The sequence below is a fragment of the Dipodomys spectabilis genome, unplaced genomic scaffold (genome assembly GCF_019054845.1).
Source record: "Dipodomys spectabilis isolate Male_0828 unplaced genomic scaffold, ASM1905484v1 ptg000289l, whole genome shotgun sequence".
NCBI lineage: Eukaryota > Metazoa > Chordata > Mammalia > Rodentia > Heteromyidae > Dipodomys > Dipodomys spectabilis.
This window is the reverse complement of record NW_024870966.1, coordinates 3,294,229-3,313,722: the sequence shown is the minus strand read 5'-3', so window position 1 is coordinate 3,313,722 and position 19,494 is coordinate 3,294,229. Positions and strand designations below refer to the sequence as shown.

Genomic DNA, 19,494 nt, shown 5'->3' with positions numbered 1-19,494 from the left:
CCAGCCCGGGGCGCTCGGCCCGGCCCCGCAGCCAGCTGCTCAGGGCGCCCGGCGCGCTCGGCCCCCGGGTCCGGAATGCGCGCGGGGCGCGGAGGGCGGGCGGCACCCGGACACGCGCGGGACAGCGCAGCCCCGCTCCCCGCGGACACACGCACCGCGGACACACCGCCCCTGCCGGCAAAACTTCTTGCCGGAGTCTCTGGGGCCTGGGTGCGCTGTGCTGTGCTCCGTCCATTCCCACACACGCTTTCCCATTGAGCGCCACAGGGAAGGACGTAGACACGTGGAAAGACCGAGAAAGCCAGGCTCTGACCTACCAGGTCCCTCCACCGTCCACATCTCCTCCAGGAAGGATCCCCACCTGTTCCACCAACACCCCCCCCCCCCCCCAGCCTCAGCGTGGAGATAGATCTGACTTGCTCCTTGCCCCGTCTTGCAGCCATTGGCCGCAGGACCTTTGCCTGACTCTGTCGGCCTGCATTCTCTTAGACTCCTGCCAACTTGGAGACAGGCAGTCTGCCCTCAAACTGTTTGCCTCCCGTATTTCTAGGGAGCACATGTGTTTCTGTAGTCCCCTCCCCCCCCCCCCCCCCCCCGTGGTTTCTGTTTTTGTTTTTAGACCAAGAAATGAACTCCTTCACCTACACCCACGGCCCACCCGCTAGAGGTGCGCTTACCTCCACGCCCTAGATCACCTTTCCTCTGGAAACTTCTGCAGCTAAAGAGCCTGAGGCTCGCTGTGGATGCCACACTTCCTATTTTAGGCTGAGTGTCAAAGAGAGCATTGCTATATTGTATACACTCAGACCAAAGGGCAGAGACTCAAAGTGACTCAACACTTCCTTTCCTCCTCTTAAAGACACAGATGCAGCTGGACACGCGCCTGTAATCCTAGCTACTCAGGTGGCTGAGATCTGAGGATCGTGGCTCAAAGCCAGCCCAGGCAGGAAAGTCCAATGAGACTCTTATCTCCAATAAACCACTAGAAAACCGGAAGTGGCACTGTGGCTCAAGTGGTAGAGCGCTAGCCTGGAGCTGAAGAGCTGAGAGACAGCGCCCAGGCCCAGAGTTCAAGCCCCTAGAAAACCGGAAGTGGTGCTTTGGTTCAAGTGGTAGAGCACTTGCCTTGAGCTGAAGAGCTGAGGAACAGCACCCAGGCCCAGAGTTCAAGCCCCATGACCAATAACAACAACAATAACAAATATTTGAGACCAGTGCAGGCAGAAGAGTCTGTAAGATTATTATCTCCAACTAACTACACACACACACACAAAACCCTTGAACCCTTGAAGTAGAGCAATGGTTGAAGTTGTAGAGCACTAGCCCTGAGCAAAAAAGCTAAAGGACAAACCCCAGCACAGGTATATGTGTGTGTGTGTACATGCGTGCACACACACATACACACACACACACACACACACACACACACACACACGAGCAGGGGTTGTGGAACAGGAAAGAAATATTGTAGGTTGGTGAAGTCTCCTCTCATATAAACCTAGTAACCTATGACAAAAATGTTCACCCCTGACCTGTACATGATTAGTCATTCGCAATTTTTTTTGTCAGTCCTGGGGTCTGAACTCAGGGCCTTGTACTTTCACTCTGTTTCTTTGCTCATGGCTAGTACTCTACCAATTCTAGCTTGTTGCTGGTTAGTTGGAGATAAGAGTCTCACAGGTTTGTCTGCCCGGGCTGGCTTTGAACTGTGATGCTAAGATCTCAGCCTCCTGAGTAGCTAGGGCTATAGGTGTGACACACCTGTGCCTGGCTAACAAATACTTCTTGAGCACTGACAATGCAGTAGGTGTTCCTGGGTGTTAGAAAGATGGGTGCAGAAGGACAGAGGACCCCATGAGAGGCAGGAGCAGAGAGAAAGCCTGTGGAGAACCCGCGGCCACTCACTCAAATACCAAACAAAAGACAAAGCTCAAGGGACCAGATGCCATCCTCATTGTTTGGTGCCTGTGTTCTGGCCTGCATGGCCTCCTGGAGGGAAGAAAGCCAGGCCTTCCAGTGATGTCTGCTAGACAGCTGTGTGGCCTGGGCCTCCGCTGTTAGGATTCCTGGTTCAGGGCTCATCACCTTCCCTCCTTCATCTCCTCCAGAACCAGCCTGCCAAACCCTTCTGCCTGGATCTCCGGCCTTCTCCAATACAGCAGAATCTCAAGGTTTCACCCAACCATCAAGACTTCAAACCACACCTTGCACTTGGAAGACCGTCCCTCCGTCTTCTAGCTGTGGAAGTGCTGTCCACCCATGTGGCAGCCCCCACTGTACCTTTGCCATTAACCATCAGATAAAGAAACCAGAAAGGGCAAGCTGGGAGCTGGGGGCTCACACCTGCAATCCTAGCTGCTCAAGAGGTTGCAATCTGAGGGTACCAATTCAAAGCCAGCCCAAGCAGAAGAGTCTGTGAGACTCCGATCCCCAGTTAACCACCCAAAAGTCACAAGTGGGGCTGTGGCTCAAGTGGTAGAGTGCCAGCCTAAGGGACAGTACCTAAGCCCTGAGTATTGCACAAATATAAAAGAAAACCAAGGGGCTGGGAAGGTGGCTCAGTGGTAGAGCGCTTGCCTTGCATGCATGAGACCCTGGGTTCAATTCCTCAGCACCACATAAGAAAAAAGAAAAAAGCCAGAAGTGGCGCTCTGGCTCAAGTGGTAGAGAACTAGCCTTGAGCTGAAGAGCTGAGGGACAGCGCCCAGGCCCAGAGTTCAGGCCCCACGACTGGACCCCCCCCCCCCCAAAAAAAAGAAAACCGAAAAGCAATGGGAGACCTTCTTACAATGATGCTCTAGGCCCTGAGTGAGGACTGACCCGCAGCTGCACTGAGGGGCGCCCCCTCCCTTCTCTCCCTTTAGGTGAGCTTTTGTGAGAGGGGTAGCTGTCATCCCTCGAGACAGTGCAGGAAAGAGGCTCAGGACAGTGACGTCACAGGCCCAGGAGGGGTTGGGGCTGGGTGTCTGCACAAGTCCAATGCCTACTGGGCTGTAGGGTCAAGGGTGGCAGCTGCAATGCTTCTGAGGGAAGAAGAGGGTGCGTGGAGCAGGCCTCTCATTCCACACAAGATCCATGTTCACTAGGCAACGCTCAGGAATTCCTTTTTTTTTTTTTTTCTAGAAAGAGTTCCTGCTTTGGACTTCCTCATGAAGTTTTCACGTTCCAAGAAGAGCTGTGCCACAGCAAGGCACATTCCTGAAGCGCCACGCCGCAGAACTCGATTGTAGGGCAGAGAGAAGTATTTGCAGGCAGGGTTCAGGCGTTCTAACAATTCAGCCATTACCTCCGCCCGTGCTATGATAAAACATCAGCCTTGAACCCAAAATACACACAGAGGAACACATCAAGCTTCTCAGCCCCATTGGAAGTTCTAGAGAATGACGGTGGGTTTTCCTTGAGAGCATAGCTCACACCTGCATTGCTCACAGAGAGGTTCCGAGCCGAGTTGCTGGGCTACTGTCTTCCAGGCCCAGTGCGCCCAGCCCAGCTCTCCCAGGGCCAAAGTGCTCTTGCACTTGAACTTGGCTTAGCCTACAATTTAAATCCATCTGGGACCAAATAGAAAACAGAGCATATTCCTTCTCCAGAAGACAGAGGCCAATCTCTGGATGACATCAGAGCTAAGGGTACACAATACGGCATCTGATGAGCAGCCGCCGCCATGGGCACAGGACTGGCAGGGCTGGGGTGAGGGTGCAGGGTTCCACTTGGTCCACACCCTGGTGCCTCACCACCCACCTCATTAATAAGCATCATTGTTTGGTCTCCTTCTGCAAAGCTTAGACCAGTCATTCTCTCCCGTGTAGAAATGTCTGGGGGAATATTAGATCTTCTATGCCTAGGCTGAACCCGTACCTATCAACTCAGAAGCTCTTGGAGGAATAAGAAGCTATCAGTATAGATAGAGAGTGTGTGTGTATATATATATATATGTAGTAAATAGAGATTATATATAGTAGATATCTAGAATATATATAAACTGGCACCAAATATACATAAATATAATAAAAATAAATACTATATAAATTAATTAATAGTAATATATATATATATATTTATATCTTTATGCCAGTTCTGGGCTTGAACTCATTGCCTGGGCATTGTTCCTGAGCTTTTTTGCTCAAGGCTAGAACTCTGCTCTTTGAGTCTACTTCTGGATATTAACTGGAGATAAGCGTTTCAAGGACTTTCCTGCATGGGCTGGCTATGACCCATGATCCTCGGATCTCAGCCTCCTGAGTAGCTAGGATGACAGCCTGCACCAGCAGCACCTGGTGGTATTAATATTTCTAAAACCACTGGGAGAACCATGCATGGTGGCTCACAATGCAATCCTAGCTACCCAGGAGGCTGCGAATAGGAGGATTGTGACTCAAGGCCAGGCCATTTCAACCACTACAAATATGGGCACAGCAGTGTTCAACTGTCATCCCAGCTATATAAGAAGTGTAAATAGGAAGATCACCAACCATGTTGGTCCAGGCAAAAAAATAAAATTTCTTTATATATGAAATACTGAAAGCAAAATGGGTGGGGGAATATAGCTTAAGTGAATATAGCCTGGCAAGTGTGAAGCCCAGAGTTCAAACTTCAGAACTGCCAAAACAAACAGCAAACAACAAATAACAAGAAACTAAAAATCACCAGGAAGCAGTATACACAGTGCCCCTGATCATTGCTGCTCGAGCAGTGGCCCGTGAACCTGGTCAGCTTCTCAAACAGCAGGTGAGGAGTCACCCAGGGCCTTGTTAAAATGCAGATTCCCAAGCCAGGTGCTGGTGGCTCCCACCTGTAATCCCAGCTACTCAGGAAGTGGAGATCTGAGGATCACAGTTTGAAATCAACTCTAGGCAGGAAAGTGTGTGAGACTCTTATCTCCAATAAACCACAAAAAAAGCCAGAAGTGGAGCTGTGACTCAAAACTAGCCTTGTGCAAAAAGCTCAGGAACAGTGCCTAGGCCCTGAGTCCAAGCCCCTAAAAAAAAAAGGAAACAGAAAAGGTCTTTTTGTTTAGAGCTAGCAGCGCTCCTATTTGCATCATTCCTCAAGCGCAAAATGCAAAAGGAGATTCTGAAAAGCAATACGGTCCCCTTTCCATTGGGGACCCTAGTTACATTCTATTTTTGTACAGAATCCTCATCACCAAAGACAAGAAACAGACAGGTGTACACACGGGTCCCACAGGAAACCTGGTGGTTTCTCACAGATAAGCTTGTCCCCATGGGGGGAAACCCCGGTAAACCATGCAGTGACCCCCTCAGGGCTCTCATCTCCCAAAGACTCACGGCCCAACTGCTCACAAAGACATAGGAGCTAGAGGGCTGTGTCCTCTGAGGTTCCTCAATAAGCTGTTCTCACAGACATGGGGTCAGAGCAAAGCTCAGGTTCCGTGGACTCTGAGTGACAGCGTCCTTCCCTCCGTGTGTCCGCACCCCATTCAATCCCAGCATCACGCTCAATCTGTGAGCACCTCTCACCTCTCATGCTGCCATTCCTGCGATCCTGAAAAGCTCCCACACACAGCAAAGGAGAGCCAGCCACAGGGCACATATCACCTGACTAGTCCCTGCAGGCAGCTTCCTAGATACAGCCAAGGTCATCCAAGGTCATCCCCTTCATCCACCCCCAACTCCAGAAAACTATCTAGAACATCAGTTCCTATGGTTCACGTTGGGGTATTTTCTATGACTGGCCAGGGAGTGCCAGTGGGGTTGTAAGGAAAAGTACGAGTCTTGAGACCCCAAAACTGCATTCAAGGGGAAACCGGTGGTGCCCAGACAGGATGTGTGGCCTTAAGGAAGTCACATACCCTCTCTGTGCCTCGGGTCTCTCATGAGTAAAATGAAGGTGGCGAAGATCTGTGTGGCTCTGACACTGAGACTGTGAATGCCTCCGCCAGGGTTGAAATGGCTCCCATTTCAAGGGCCAGCATCCCCGTCACCCAACCTCCAGAGCCAAAGAGCGTCTGCCCAGAGTGCCTTCCTAGGTAGCCGAGAGAAGCAGTCTGGGCTAGGGCCTGAGACCTCCATCCCAGACATGCTTTCCGCACCTTCCCCAAATTCTCACCATCTGCCAACTCTGGCCATGGTGTTTAAACACCAGCTGCATGGGCACCTGCCAGGAGAGGTCTCTAACTGCAGTGACTGATGTTCTAGCTTCTGGAAGGCAGGCAGGCAGGCAGGGACCGGCAACTTTCCACCCAGCCCCTTCTTGAGGAGGCCAGGGATAGGCTGATGGCTTCCAAGCAGAGGCAGCTGGTCCCAGAAGATGTGCCCAGAGCTTGCTTCCACCGCTATGCCTCTGCTCTCCCCCACCAGCACACGCGCCTTCCCACTAATGCTAGCTTTCAGACTTTCACGGCCACACTTGGCCAGAGCTTAACCCAAAGCCCTACTTTCCACAGGAAGAGAATGCATGCCCTAGGAATGCCAGACGGCTTGACCTTGCATCCAATACATTATTGCAAAGCAGAGCCCAACCCCCCCACCTGGTGGGGGTAGGCATGGGAGAGCGTTGGAGGGCAGCGCACCAGCACATTCCAAAGAATCCAGAACAGACAGATGCTTGTGAATTTCAGCAAGTGTGTAAAAACACAGGTCTTCACCGTAGACCTGCCTTAATAATGGTATTATCATCACTCAGCTCACGGTGATGACAAAGCCTGATACTCATTGATACACGATGACCCCTGAGAGCCCTGGGTTTCCTGCGGGTCCCCACAGAGTCTCTGATAAGCATTATTTGTTTTTCTGATAAGCTTTTTATACATCTTAGTTTTCAATCATCTCCACAGTAATTCTGTGAGATGCACCCTAGCATCGTCTCCGAAGCTGAAGCTTCTCCGGGCTTGAAGTTGCTTGAGGCTGAGGGCGGCTGATCGCAGAGCCGGAAGTGAGGTTCAGTATCTGTCTGACCTCGTTTTTTAGGACAGGAACCCCCAAACTCACTTGATAGCTAAGTGCGTTTAATTATTCAGCAGACACTTTCAGAGTCATGCTGCATATCAGGTGCTGGGTAACTAAGAGCCCCGAGAGTCTAACATTCCCCAAGAAAGAAGAGCATCCTGTAGGCTAGCCTAAGGCCCCAAACCACTTTATCTACCTGTAGACACATCAACCAGTACGTATGCAAGCAACAAGCCTGGACCAAGCACTTAGGACTTTCCTGTCCAATATCTTGACCCTACTCTGGGGGACACTGAGCCCAGGCAGGTAGAGGACATGCAGTCCCTTGGAGGAGACCCAGAGGAAGCAGGCCTGAGCAGTCAACCTGCACGGGAACACAGGGAACAGCAGGCTCCCATCACCCACAGCACATCAACCTGACAGCAAACCAACTCTTCATCCTACAGTTCCTCCCAGTGGAGGAGGCTGCACCCAGCATGCCCCTGGCGCCTCTTTCATTGCTTCCCTAGTAGGAGACACTGTGGCTTCTGCTTCTCATCTCTGTGGGATAAGCCCACAGAGGACGCCCATGACCTTGTCCATGCCCATGACCTTGTCCACAAAGCCCCCAGGAGCCAATGGTTCTTGCTCTGTGGCAGTCCTAGTTCACAGTGCCCCAAGTTTATGCAGCATGCGCCCCGTTTCACCCCGCCTGTGCTCCCAGGAGACATCATCAGCCTCTCCACCACATAGGCTTGGTGCAATCCTGTGCCAGCCATCCTGACTCCAAAAATGGAGATGGGATTGGAAGCCCAGCTCCAGCCTGCTCACCTCCTCTGGCTGTCTCCACTCACTGGGGTAGTGGTGGGTCTTGCTGTCCTGAGAACTCAGGGCTGACCCAAAGCGCCACACTCTGGGGTCCTCTCTGGCCCACTCTGTCCATTCTTGTCCTCCTCTGAGATTTTATCCTCACACCCTTCTTGCTGGCCTTGCAAAAGGAAAGGGTGTTAGAAACATCAGTAATCAGACCTTTTCCAGCACCTTCTCTACATAGAAACACTTTCTCATTCCACATCTGAACTGGCAGCCTACTGAAATATTTAACGCCAGACAACTTCTTAGGCATAGAGAAAGAAGAGAAGAGCTAGGTGGCATGAGCCTGGAATTGTAGCTATTCAGGAGGCTGAGATGTGAGGATCATGGTTTAAAACCTGCCCAGGCAGAAGAGTCTATGAGACTTATTTTCAATTAACCAACAAAAAGCCAGAAGTGGAGGTGTGGCTCAAGTGATAGAGTACCAGAAAGCTAAAGGACAACGCCTAGGCCCTGAGTTTAAGCCCAAGTATCAGCACTAGATAAATATTAATTAATTAATTAAAAGGAAGAGGGGAAGAAAGTCAAGGTTAAGATGCTTTAAGCTTCATTAAGCCCCTTCCAGTTCGGTGGTTAACTAACAATCTGCACTGCAGTCCATCCTGGCTCCCACCCAGGTCTGTGAGGGTTGCCAGGTAGGGAGGGCTCCTCACCACGTGCTGCTGCTGGTAGCCAGCTGACCAGATTGCCCAAAGCCGCCTTACCATGCTGCCACTCAGAGGCAGGAAGGGCTCGGCCTGGGCATGAGTTCAGCAGGTGAAGTGGAGTCGTTAGCAGGTCCTGGGCATTTCTAAGCTCGATGCGGGAGCATGTCCTTTGCTGGCCTGCGGTACTGAGCATGCTTGCCACGAATACACCTCAGACTCCATACCTAGACCCACAACCACTTGGAGCTGGGATATGACTCAGGTAGAGGGCTTGCCTGGCACATTTAAAGCCCTGGGTTCCATCCCCAGCATTGCATAAAACAGGATATAACAACAACAACAACCAGGCACAACTATCTGGCTTTCCCCACTTGCAGACCAGGCAGTTAAGGAGCTAAGGGGAGGGAGAAGTGAGGAGTGGCCAAATGCTCTTGAGCTTCCCACATATCTGAGATACTTCCAGGCTTCACAAATGACCTTGGGGAGCCGCTCTGGCTCTGACAATGAAGATTAACCTCTCTCTATTCCTCTATCTATTCTCTTTCTCTCCTCCTCCCCTCCCCTCCCCTTCTGCCTCTACCTCTATTAGTTTTTGGGTTTGGGGGTTTTTTTTTTTTGGTCAGTATTGGGGTTTGAACTCAGGACCTTGCGCTTGCTTGGCTGGCTTGCTCAGCTGACCTTTTACCATTTGAGACACACCTATAATAAGGCTTAATCTCTTAAGCAGTGAAGAAACTGTCCTTCCCCTTGGTTGACAGTGCATCAGCCCCCAGCCATGTGATTATTTCAGCTTCAATTTCAAGTTGTTGCAGACGGTACTGTTACAGAGAACAACCTCTCCAAGACTCTGCCCAGGGGGTGGGTTAATGGTCAGGGTTCTGAGCAGAGACATGGGGGCTGATGAGTTTTTCAGAAGAGAGCATCTAAGTCCTACCTTACTAGCTCTCCAACCACACTACCTGTTGGGGCCTCCACTTCTCATCTGCAAAAGGGGATATGAATAGCACCTAGCGGAGGGCGGAGATGAAATTGAAGCGAGATGCTGAATTTGAAAGCACCGAGGCCCCAAAGCTGGGGAAGAAAGTGAACTTGCAGGGAATATTGGTCCCACACTCGCTTGAAGGGTAGCTCATTTCATCTTGGCAGGCCACAGAGCCCTCCCACCCGCCACCCCGCCCCAGGTCACAGAGGTAGAGCTGAGCTCCAGTTGAGCTCTGCTGCTGTCCAGGTCTGTGCCTGTCCCATCCTACACTGTCCACGTCTAGAAGCAAAGGTGGGTGGCTGGCCCTGCTGGAGTAAGCACCAGAGTCCAGCTCCAGCTCTGCGGCTGGGTGGCTCCCTGGTCCCTTCCCCATTCACAGCCTCTGTTTCTCTTCCATAGAGTTGGGGGCGGGGAAAGGAGGGGACACAGCAAGAATGCTCCCAAGTTTCCTTTGAGCTCTAATCAGATAGAATATAAACTATTTCCCAAACACTGCTGCTGGATCAAACTAGCCCAAGTCTACTGTCACTTCCCCTGGCGGCAGTAATGATAGGCTCCAGGAAGAGGAGGCAAGCTATCCTGGACATACTCAATTTGGAAAATTACCACCTTGCCCTGGTGGCCAGGTGGATGTGCCGCAGGGCAGGGCAGAGGGGCTGACAAGCCAGGAGAGCTGGAAGTCAAGGTACTGGCCCTCCCGCTCCAGCCCCTGCCTACCGAGGAGGCCGCGCCCTGCCTCTGAGGACCCTGGTACCTTTTGTGCAAATGTTTCACACATGGGCTTTCCAAAGAGACCTGGCGTTTCCCCAAATGACGGCGTCACCTCTCACGATATTGGTTTCCTTATGAAAGACAAAGCTACAGGACTTAAAGGCTACCTTATTAGCGCCCCCTTTGAATTTTATGTAGGATGGTTCACAATGATGCAACTGCTGATAATCATGTGAACCTACCTCTGGTACAGACATAGTTTCCTATGTTTGTTTGAACCTGTGACGTCATTCCATGTAGGAGTTCACTGTGGGCCTTGTAGGGTAAGTGGCACTCCATTGGACAGACAGCAGCCAGAGCAAGGAGAGGTGGAAACAGACAGACTCCCTTCCACTTCCTGTGGGCCCTAATTCCTGCAGGCCCCCATGCTTAGCTTGTGCCAACAATACACCAGAACTCGTCCTGGAAGTTTGAGGAGCATTTCAGTTGTCTCCTCTCCACAGCCCTACTCGGGGCGGTGTTTTTCATTTGCCCATTGTATAGAGAGGGAAACTGAGGACTGAAAGGTTAGGCATCTCATCCAAAGGAATTAGCCAGGAAGACGCTAGGTTGATGTGAATTCCACGTTTTCCTTTATGGCTGTAAAACTCAAAACTAGAAGGCTCTGGGGAGTGGAGATCTGCTGTTCTGGCTTCAAACACCAAGAGAATCTCATTGGAATACTTTGCCCTCCTTTTCCTTAATTTGTCCAGTTGTAGTCATCTTCTAACCTTAGTCTTAACTTGAAAACATGGTGTCATAGCTGGTAATTTTAGAAGGGAGTGAAAAGAGAAAGAAAAAACAGACCCAGTGGGACGATGTCGTGGGAGGGAGGGAGGGGGAGAGGAGCCATTCTAGTGTGGCTTTCAGGTCCCGCCAGAGTTTCCTTGGAAAGAGGCCAGCTGTCTTTCTTTGTTCATCCCTCAACTTTTCAACTCGACTGCCCTTCATGGTTTAGCCTGGGACTATACAAAGATCCTAAGCATCTGGGAACAATTTAATTCTCTTAAAATGCATTAATAATTGAACATGATACCTTGCTAACCATTTCCCCGATGAAAATGAAGACCTCCCCCCTTTAAATGAATATTCAACAAACATAAGCGTGGTAGGTGACATCCGTGATCCATCCAGAACTGACAGGAGTAAAAAGCAACCAAAGTACCGAATTCTAGATCTTCCTACCAACATGGATCACGGTCTATAACAATGAGATCAATTCAAGCACTGTCAATGAAAAAAAACGAGGCTGTCTCGGGGTCCTAGATCCCCTCTATCAGGAGGACTGCATGATGTACAGAAAAGCAAATGAGCCATCTGTCCACCAGTACCTGCTCCTCCAGTCAGGTGTGAGATGATAGCTGAAGGGATGCAAATCCACGGCTACTCAGGCAAATCACCAGCAGTTGAAAGGCACAAGTTAGGAAATAAAGCAGTAAACATACTTTGGGGTAAGAGATTGGATTAGCAAGCTCTGCAAAGACAGCCGAAACAAAAACACTTCTTAGATGTGGAATCTGATAGACGTCATCAGCTTGAGCACAGGATGTTTGAGATTCTGTAGGAGCAGGTCACCTGACTGTCCCAAGATAGTAGAAGCCTTGCATTGGACCAACTTTGCTTCCTTTGTGGAAGTTTAAAACCTTATTTTGATTGTGAATACAATACAGTAGCACATTCAAAGAAAGATACACAAAGTATCACAGTGAAATCCAATCTCAACGATTTTGTAACATGTGGCAGATCCCAGTAGGAAATGTGTGAAAGTATTCTCTCTCAGCCGTCAAGTTATTTTAACAGGAAAAACGGGAATCAGTACTGAAGACGGAAAATAACCAAATTGAAACTTTGGCCTACGGAGCCCAGACTGGATCCCCCAAACAGTCTCCACATCACAGAGAGACAGGAATTGGTTCCTCAAGCTCACTGCTTCTGGAAAGCCCACCACAAAACCAAAGGTGCAGGCTGGGAAGGTGGTTCAGTGGTAGAGTGCTAGGCTAGCATGCCTGAAGCCCTGGGTTCGATTCCTCAGTACCACATAAACAGAAAAAGCCGGAAGTGCTGCTGTGGCTCAAGTGGTAGCCTTGAACAAAATAAGCTCAGGGTTCAAGCCTGAGAACGGGAAAAAAAACCAACCAACCAAACAAACAAACAAAAAAACCCTGACACCCACCAAGCACGGAGCCACAACAATATGGAGCTTGTGTCAGTGATCTTATTTAACTGCGGTGGCAGTCTGACAAGTCAGAAAAACTGGTCATCTCCACCCTACAGATGAAGAAACTGAGGCTATCTATACAACCAATAAGGACCAGGCTGTGGTAGGAATTCAAAGCTTCCTCTCATGCCAGCTCCTGGCAGGGAGTCCTGAATCTGGCCACCAGTACCCCCCAACTGGAGGAGGACTTGACCTTCACATGAAGCACCTGCTCCAGAATACACACACACACACACACACACACACACACACACACACACACACACACACACACACACACACACACACACACACACACACACACACACACACACACACACACACACACTAGCCTTGTCAAGCCTTTGTCAAGCCTTTCTCTGAGACCTGCTCAGGGCCACACACAAAAATACTTTGTGGTAACTAGGATCATCAGGAAGAAATACTATGTCTCCTCCCCAAAGGGAAGAAATACTCTAACCAGTTGTATTAAGCCATTGGCACAGCTAATAGCAGAGGGACAGAGACTTGGCAAGGCGTGGCCCTCTGATCTATGGTAGATGCCTTCAGTGCGCCACACGGGGATCCAAGATGACAGCAGCGGCCACATGGGGCTACTGAGTACAAGGATGTGAGCTATCCCAATTGTGTTGAGCTGTGAGTTTAACACACAAGGCCAGATTTTAAAGACCTAATTTGAATAAATATGAATATTAAAGCACTTTAGTAATGTTTTATCAGTTTTGTGTTGACATGGTAATATTTTTGATACACCAGATCCAGGAAATAATTCTCCAAGTTAATTTTCTCTGTTTCTGTGCCCATTAGAAAATGTAAGAACTGGTCTGGGGGCTGGGAAGGTGGCTCAGTGGTAGAGTGCTTGTCTTGCATGCATGAGGCCCTGGGTTTGATTCCTCAGCACCACATAAGCAGAAAAACCCGGAAGTGGTGCTGTGGCTTAAATAGTAGAGTGCTAGCCTTGGCTGAAGAGCTAGGGGACAGCGCCCAGGCCCCATGACCCAAAAAAAAAAAAGAAAAAGAAAAAGAACTGGTCTGTACCCTTCCTAAGGATTGTTGATTGTTCTGTAAGCCTAAGGTGGAATTTCAAGGGCTGTTTGCTCAAATGCTGTCTACCCTGTAATCTTCCTCCAGGGAGGGGAGCCAAAGGTCATCCACCTAGGAGATTAGTGTAGAAACTCTAACCAAAATTCTTTCCAGAAACCCTCAGCTAATGAGGAATGGGGTGGAAGGCCTTGTCCCCAAAGCATGGAGAAGGCTGACTTCTCCCAGACTGTTCCCAGGTTCTGGAGGCACATAATCTATGTAGAATGCCAGTCCTGTATGTAAAGGCCACATATGTAATTTTTAAATTGGGGGCTACACCTTAAAAATGCAGAAAAAGAAAGAAATGAACCACAGCCAATGGCTCACATCTATAATCCTAGCTACTCAGGAGACCCAGATCTAAGGATCAAAGGTCATAGGCCAGCCTGGGAAGACAAACACCAAGAGACTCTTATCTGCAATAACCATCCCAAAGCCAGAAGAGTAGCTAAGGCTCAGGTGGAAGAGCACCAGCCTTGTACAAAAAAAAAAAATCTAAGAGACAGTGTCCAGGCCTGATTCAAGCCTCAGTACTGCACACATACACCCCCACACCAAACCAAACATTTTAACGCAATAAACCCAAAGTATTCTTGTTTCACATATAAGCATTATAAAATGATTACTGTTGTAATTTCATATTCTTTTCTTCCACACTAAATTTCCAGTATGTCTCTGTCATATAATCCCTTTACACATAGCTGCCAGGAGTTGTGTTGTTCTAGAACAAAGGGGAGAGAAACAGGGTAAAACCTGTGACTCTGAGGCTATAAATTCTGTGATGGGTCACATGACATTAGCCACCAAGTCTATGGCTGTAAAGAATTTGGGTGGAGGTGGGAAACAGCCCTGTACTTTTAGAGCGAAAAATATCCGTGGATGAAATTACACACTAATATTAAGTAACAGTAACCATTGGGTGATATAATTGTGGATTTTCCTCTCTTTATGCTTTACCATACTTTTCAAATGTGCAACAAAAGTTATAATACCTAATGCAAATTTAGAAATTATCATTCTAAACTTTAATGTGATTAAAACACTGAGCCATGAACTATTCCTGGGGCTACCCTGTCTAGCCCTGAGCTCTCTTAGAAGGTGATAACACACCTCCAGATTAAAAAAAAAAAAGTTTATGATACAGTTGTGTGAAGATGGGAATAGTTTCCCTAGCTACACAAAGGCTCTTCCAAGGCCTTAAAAGGGAATGCAAAAGACACAGACCAGTCAGGGCAAGAAGACATTGCTCACTAAGTCAGTCTAGAACAGGTATCAAATGCAGATTAGCTCACATCTCTTGGGCAGCACAGGCCAAACAATGCAGGCCCCAGAGTCATGACAGACTCTGTTGTGGGCCTGGCGAGGAGGCAGCTGGGAGGCGGGTGGGGGGATGGGGAGGGAAGTGCTCAGACTTGAGAAGCAGGTGACCATGCATTCTTTCCGCGTGTGCAAAATATGAATCAAATCATTTACAAACGCCTGCAGCTGTTGGGAGGAGATGTAGGTACTAATTTAGAGTCTGACCCACCCTGATTTCACATGTGTGCTTGTGTGTGTGTGTACATGCGCGCAACAGCCAACACTCTGGGGATACTGCAAAGCTTATTCATAGTGTTCATGTCTGCAAGGTCTCCTTTTCCTTAAACTTCTGCAGGACCAAGGTGGCCTTGCCCTTAGGCATGAGCAGGCCACCCCCTGCACATGGAAAGATCTGAGTGATAGAGCCTTCCGGGTTATCTACCCTCATCTCAAGATCTCGGGGGTACATGGCTGCGGTGTGTTGGTGGGCCATGCCTGTGTCAGAGATTAAATCAATATGGACCTATCTGTCTCAAAAGGCAATGAACTGCATTACTGGGTGCCTGAGATGGCAGGGAGCTGGGGCTGGGGTTGGGAGGGGGTAGAGCTGCAGAGCTTCTTTTGGAAGGGAAGAACACGTTCTCAAATGGATGGTCACACAACTCTAAGTACTCTAAAGGCTGTTGGTCTGTACATTTCTTATTTGTTTGTTGAGGGTTGGTGATAGGCCCAAGGTGGGTGAGCGTGCTAGCCACACACTCAAGTCTGAATTGAGTCCAGTAAATGAGTGAGTTGTGTGGTATGTCAATCCTATCTCAGTATAGCTGTTTGGTTTGTTTGTTTTTTTAAGATAGTAAAGTGCAGTATGAAAGCAGCTCAGTCCTTCTTACAACATGGAGCTTTGAGTCACCGTGGCTCTATTTCCAAGGCCATCTGCCTCTCTCTTATGTAGGACTTGTGTATTAAAGCTACCATCCTCAGTGAACTGTCCAGTGCGTCTGCCTCTAAGTGACAAGATCTTCCAAAGTTTGGTAAATGTCACTGACCTCGCAGGTCCTCCCGGGCCTCCGACCTCATCCGAAGTCACTCCCAGAACATCCTTCTCAGGAATCAGAGGGAAGGTAGCTGGACCAGACCCAGGGTTCTTCCTGAAACAATGAAAAAATAAAACAATAGGGCAAGATCGATGGTGACAGGGCCATCTCTCTCCCTGTGCTACTAGAAGATCTTGTTGCCCAGTAAAGGCTATTGGGTGACTATTATACGAAAAGTCCTCCTGGGCTCCAGGAGGCTCTGAATCATTTCAGAGCCCTCTGCAGAAACAGACTCCACTGTGTCTGCACCCCGGAAAGCTTACGATTCGCTTCAACCTATCACCCAATCATGCACAGCCAGCTGGGAAGCACTCTGATTTTCCAGAAGTTAAACTTACGTAGTTAAAGTATACAAAGGGAAGCTGGGCATCATGGCACAGGCCTGAAATCCTAGCCTGAGCAGGAGGATCTCAAAACCAATTTGAGCCTGAAATACCGAAGGAAACTCTGCCTCACATAATGAAATCAAACACACACACACACACACACACACACACACACACACACACATATACACACAGAACACAAAGGAAAGGAACAAGACAAGACAGACCCAGAGCTTCCACACCTCCAGCCATTTCTACTCACGTTCTTCAGAGTCTCATCAAAGTCAACACATTTAAGCTATGAGGCACGAAACCTTGACTTTCTGAGAACCACCCAGCTATTTGATTGACCTTTAAAAAGTCAGCATGGGCCTCAGCTTGACGCTAACCCCACAGGAAATGATTCAAGTACCTGTCAGTGTTGAGCTCTTCCGGAGCCAAAAGTGGTTGCTTTAGGTCTCCAACTTTGTCAGGCCCTGGGGCTGAGGAGACTCTGGTATTCCCAGGTCCGGCAGGAGCAGGGAGCTCAGGTCCTGGCTGTCCTTTGACCGGTGGGTGCCCAGCTGGGCTGTCCCCTGGCGGGTCGGCTGCGGCCTCCATTGGCTGAGTCTGATCAGGGCAAGCTGGGTCCTGACAGCTCCCTGGCCGCGCTGAGTCAGCAGCCACGCCGGGAAGCAGCCTCGCAGTACCTGTTTCAGGCAGGTCACCGGAGGAAGCGCATGCCCGCATCTCAGCTGGGCTCAACAGGACGCCACCCTGGGCTCCCCCAGCAGCTCCTGCTCCAGAGGCTGGCCCAGGGGCTTCGTGCATGTCTCTGATGCTGGCAGCAGTGTCCAGCTTCCTCTCACTCCCGAGTGTGTCAGGGCTCCTGCGCTCATTGTCAGCCTGGGGCTCCATCCAAACATCCCCGCAGGGAGAAGATGCATCTAGGGCAGCGGTGGATCCTGGGCCCCCTGGAAGAGCACAGTCCAAGAGCATGTCTTCTCTGTGTCTTGCCAGTGTCTCCAGGTCCTCTTCTCCAGGGGTCTGGGGAGACACCTGGAAGCCACTGGTGTTCTCTGCAGGGGTCCCCTGAGCAGTCCCAGCAGAGGAATGACCTGAAGTTAATTTCTGCTCATCCTTCCCTGGGGATAAGGGAGCCCAGACTCCCAGCACCAGACACGCCTCCCCAGTAACCTCTGACCTCTCACTCCTCTTCACTCTTGGGACACCGGTCACCTTCTCTTCAACATAGGCATCTGGAAGGTTCTGTGCCACCACCAGCCCCATTGGACCTGGAGGCTTGTCGGAAGCTGCACCCTCAGGAATCGGATGAACAATCTCAGCCTCGGCAGCCAATGTTTGCTTCTTCTCCACCCAGAGCCCAGCAGGAGGTGCAGGGAGAGGAGCAGCGACAACTCCTTGTATCCCTTCTAGAAGCTTCTCCGGGCTTCGTGATCTGGTGAGGTCTTTGCCTGCTGTACTCCTTCCAGCTCCTATCTTTTCACTCTGGGATCGCTCAGCAGCTGGGGGTCCAAGCACAGACTGTTCAAAGATCTTGGTGATATGTTCTCTGAAGTCGGGGAGCCCCGCGATCACACTGGCCGGCTTGGAGCTGGTGCCCATGCTACCCGATGCCCCTTCCCTGGGATCTGAAGATGGCTGGACCGTTCCATCCTTGCTGAGCTCTGTTGCTCGAGCCACATCACCTGCAATTCCATCCTCACCTGCAGGCCCCACGGAGATCTCACAGCGCCTGGCGTCCGCCCCGGGGGCTGGAGACACTCGCTCCTCCTCTGTTGTCTGCTCACCCTCCACCAGAGGAGGCGGCCCGGCTTTGGGACTTCCACTGCCAGCCGGCACTGCAGAGTTTCCCCCACTTGCAGGTCCTGGTTGTAAGAGCGAGTCACAGGAGACAGCAGACAGCCTCCCATTTTCCAAGGCCAGCAATGGTTCCTCTATGTGGCAGGGGCTTTCACCAGGAGTTCTGGAACCTTCCGTAGAAACAGCTTGGGCTCCATTGTCTCCTGCTTCCTTTCTAGCAGCACCATCAACCTGCAGGTCAAATGGGTCAGGCCCAGCATCTTTAGGTGGCCCAGACAAGAGAAGCCTCTTTGAATCAGTGACAGTCCCACGTGCAGAAATATCTCCGGTGCTTCTGGGAATCTCACCCAGCCCTCGGGCTGGCAGCAAGGCATTCTGGCAGCCGGGCATGAGCTGCTCAGCTTGGTGAGGCTCATGCAGGTCTGAGATGGAAGATTCTGCCTCAGAGGTGAAGCAATGCTGATCTGGAATGAAGTCCCCACTCAGGGCCGCCACGGGGCGCTCTGCAGCCTGCCGCAGCCCTGGGCATCCTTGCCTGTTCTCACCAGTCTCAGCAGCCTTCGCTCCACCATCTTGGTCCTGGGGCACTGGGGAATTTTCCAGAAGCTTCTCCAACCCTGCATCCGCCATGGCTGGGCACTCCATTTCCTGCTGCGTGGCCGGCACTGGTGGCTGCCTGTCTTCCTGGGTTGCTTCTTTCTCTGGGGCATCCTGGGTGGGTGTGGCTCTGGGGCTGGCAGGCTCTGGGGCTGGCAGGCAGTGTGCTGCATCCTGGGACACTACGGAGTCAGGTGGACAAGGCAGGGCCTCCATTGTGTTTCCACTTGCCATCTCTGTCTCGCCCAAGCCTAGGGGCGTGGGGCCCATGTGACCGGCCTCTTCCTGCTGGCTCCCTGCATTCATGGCATCATCCAGCTCCTGTTGGGACTTGTTTAGCCCCTGCCCAGGAGAGCAACTTTCCTTTCCACCCAAGTTCTCTGCAGGAGAAGCATCATTTAAGGTGTCAGCTGTAGCTGTAGCAGGTGAGACCCTTGATGACTGGCCACCATCGTCTGCTCCCTCTTGCCTATTCTCCCCTAGTGCAGGTGACTTCTGTCCTGTTGGCGTTGATTCTGGCTGCTTGGATGGAGCATGCCCCAGAGCCGTGTCCTTGGGAGATGAACTTGGAGCATCAGACTGACTGCCTTTGGAGGCCTCATGTTGACATTCCGATCTGGATGCCTGCGCTTGTCCCTCATGAGCTGGGAATCTTGTACCTATCTGAGGCTCCACGGGTTTGTGGTTTGGAGAAGAATCTGCACGCTGGCTTTTATTATCAGGATTGCTTGAATAAGGTTCTTTCTCGTTTGCAAGTGGCTGGGCCTCTCTCCTGAGCCCATCCAAGATGGATGCTTCAGGGTACAATGGGGCTGGTTGGAGATGGCTCTCTACAGGGACCGAGGGCCTCTCGGATGCAGCTCCTCTTGTCCAGCTATCTCCCTCGCCGGATGCTGTCCCCTGACAATCTTGCTCCACACTAAACATCGTGAGGC

General features: G+C 50.6%; 1 protein-coding gene across 1 annotated transcript in view; it reads right to left on the bottom strand.

The window, feature by feature from the left end:
- The window catches only part of Tacc2 (transforming acidic coiled-coil containing protein 2), a 126,515-nt gene extending 108,292 nt beyond the window's left edge, over positions 1-18,223 (bottom strand). Inside the window, exons 1-2 of the mRNA XM_042701419.1 lie at positions 16,572-18,223; positions 15,786-15,887 (exon numbers count right to left, since the gene is read on the bottom strand). Of these exons, the coding sequence (XP_042557353.1) occupies positions 15,786-15,887; positions 16,572-17,764 (1,295 nt within the window). The 5' untranslated portion in view covers positions 17,765-18,223. The remainder of the gene's footprint in view (positions 1-15,785; positions 15,888-16,571) is intronic.
- Positions 18,224-19,494: the final 1,271 nt, after the last annotated feature.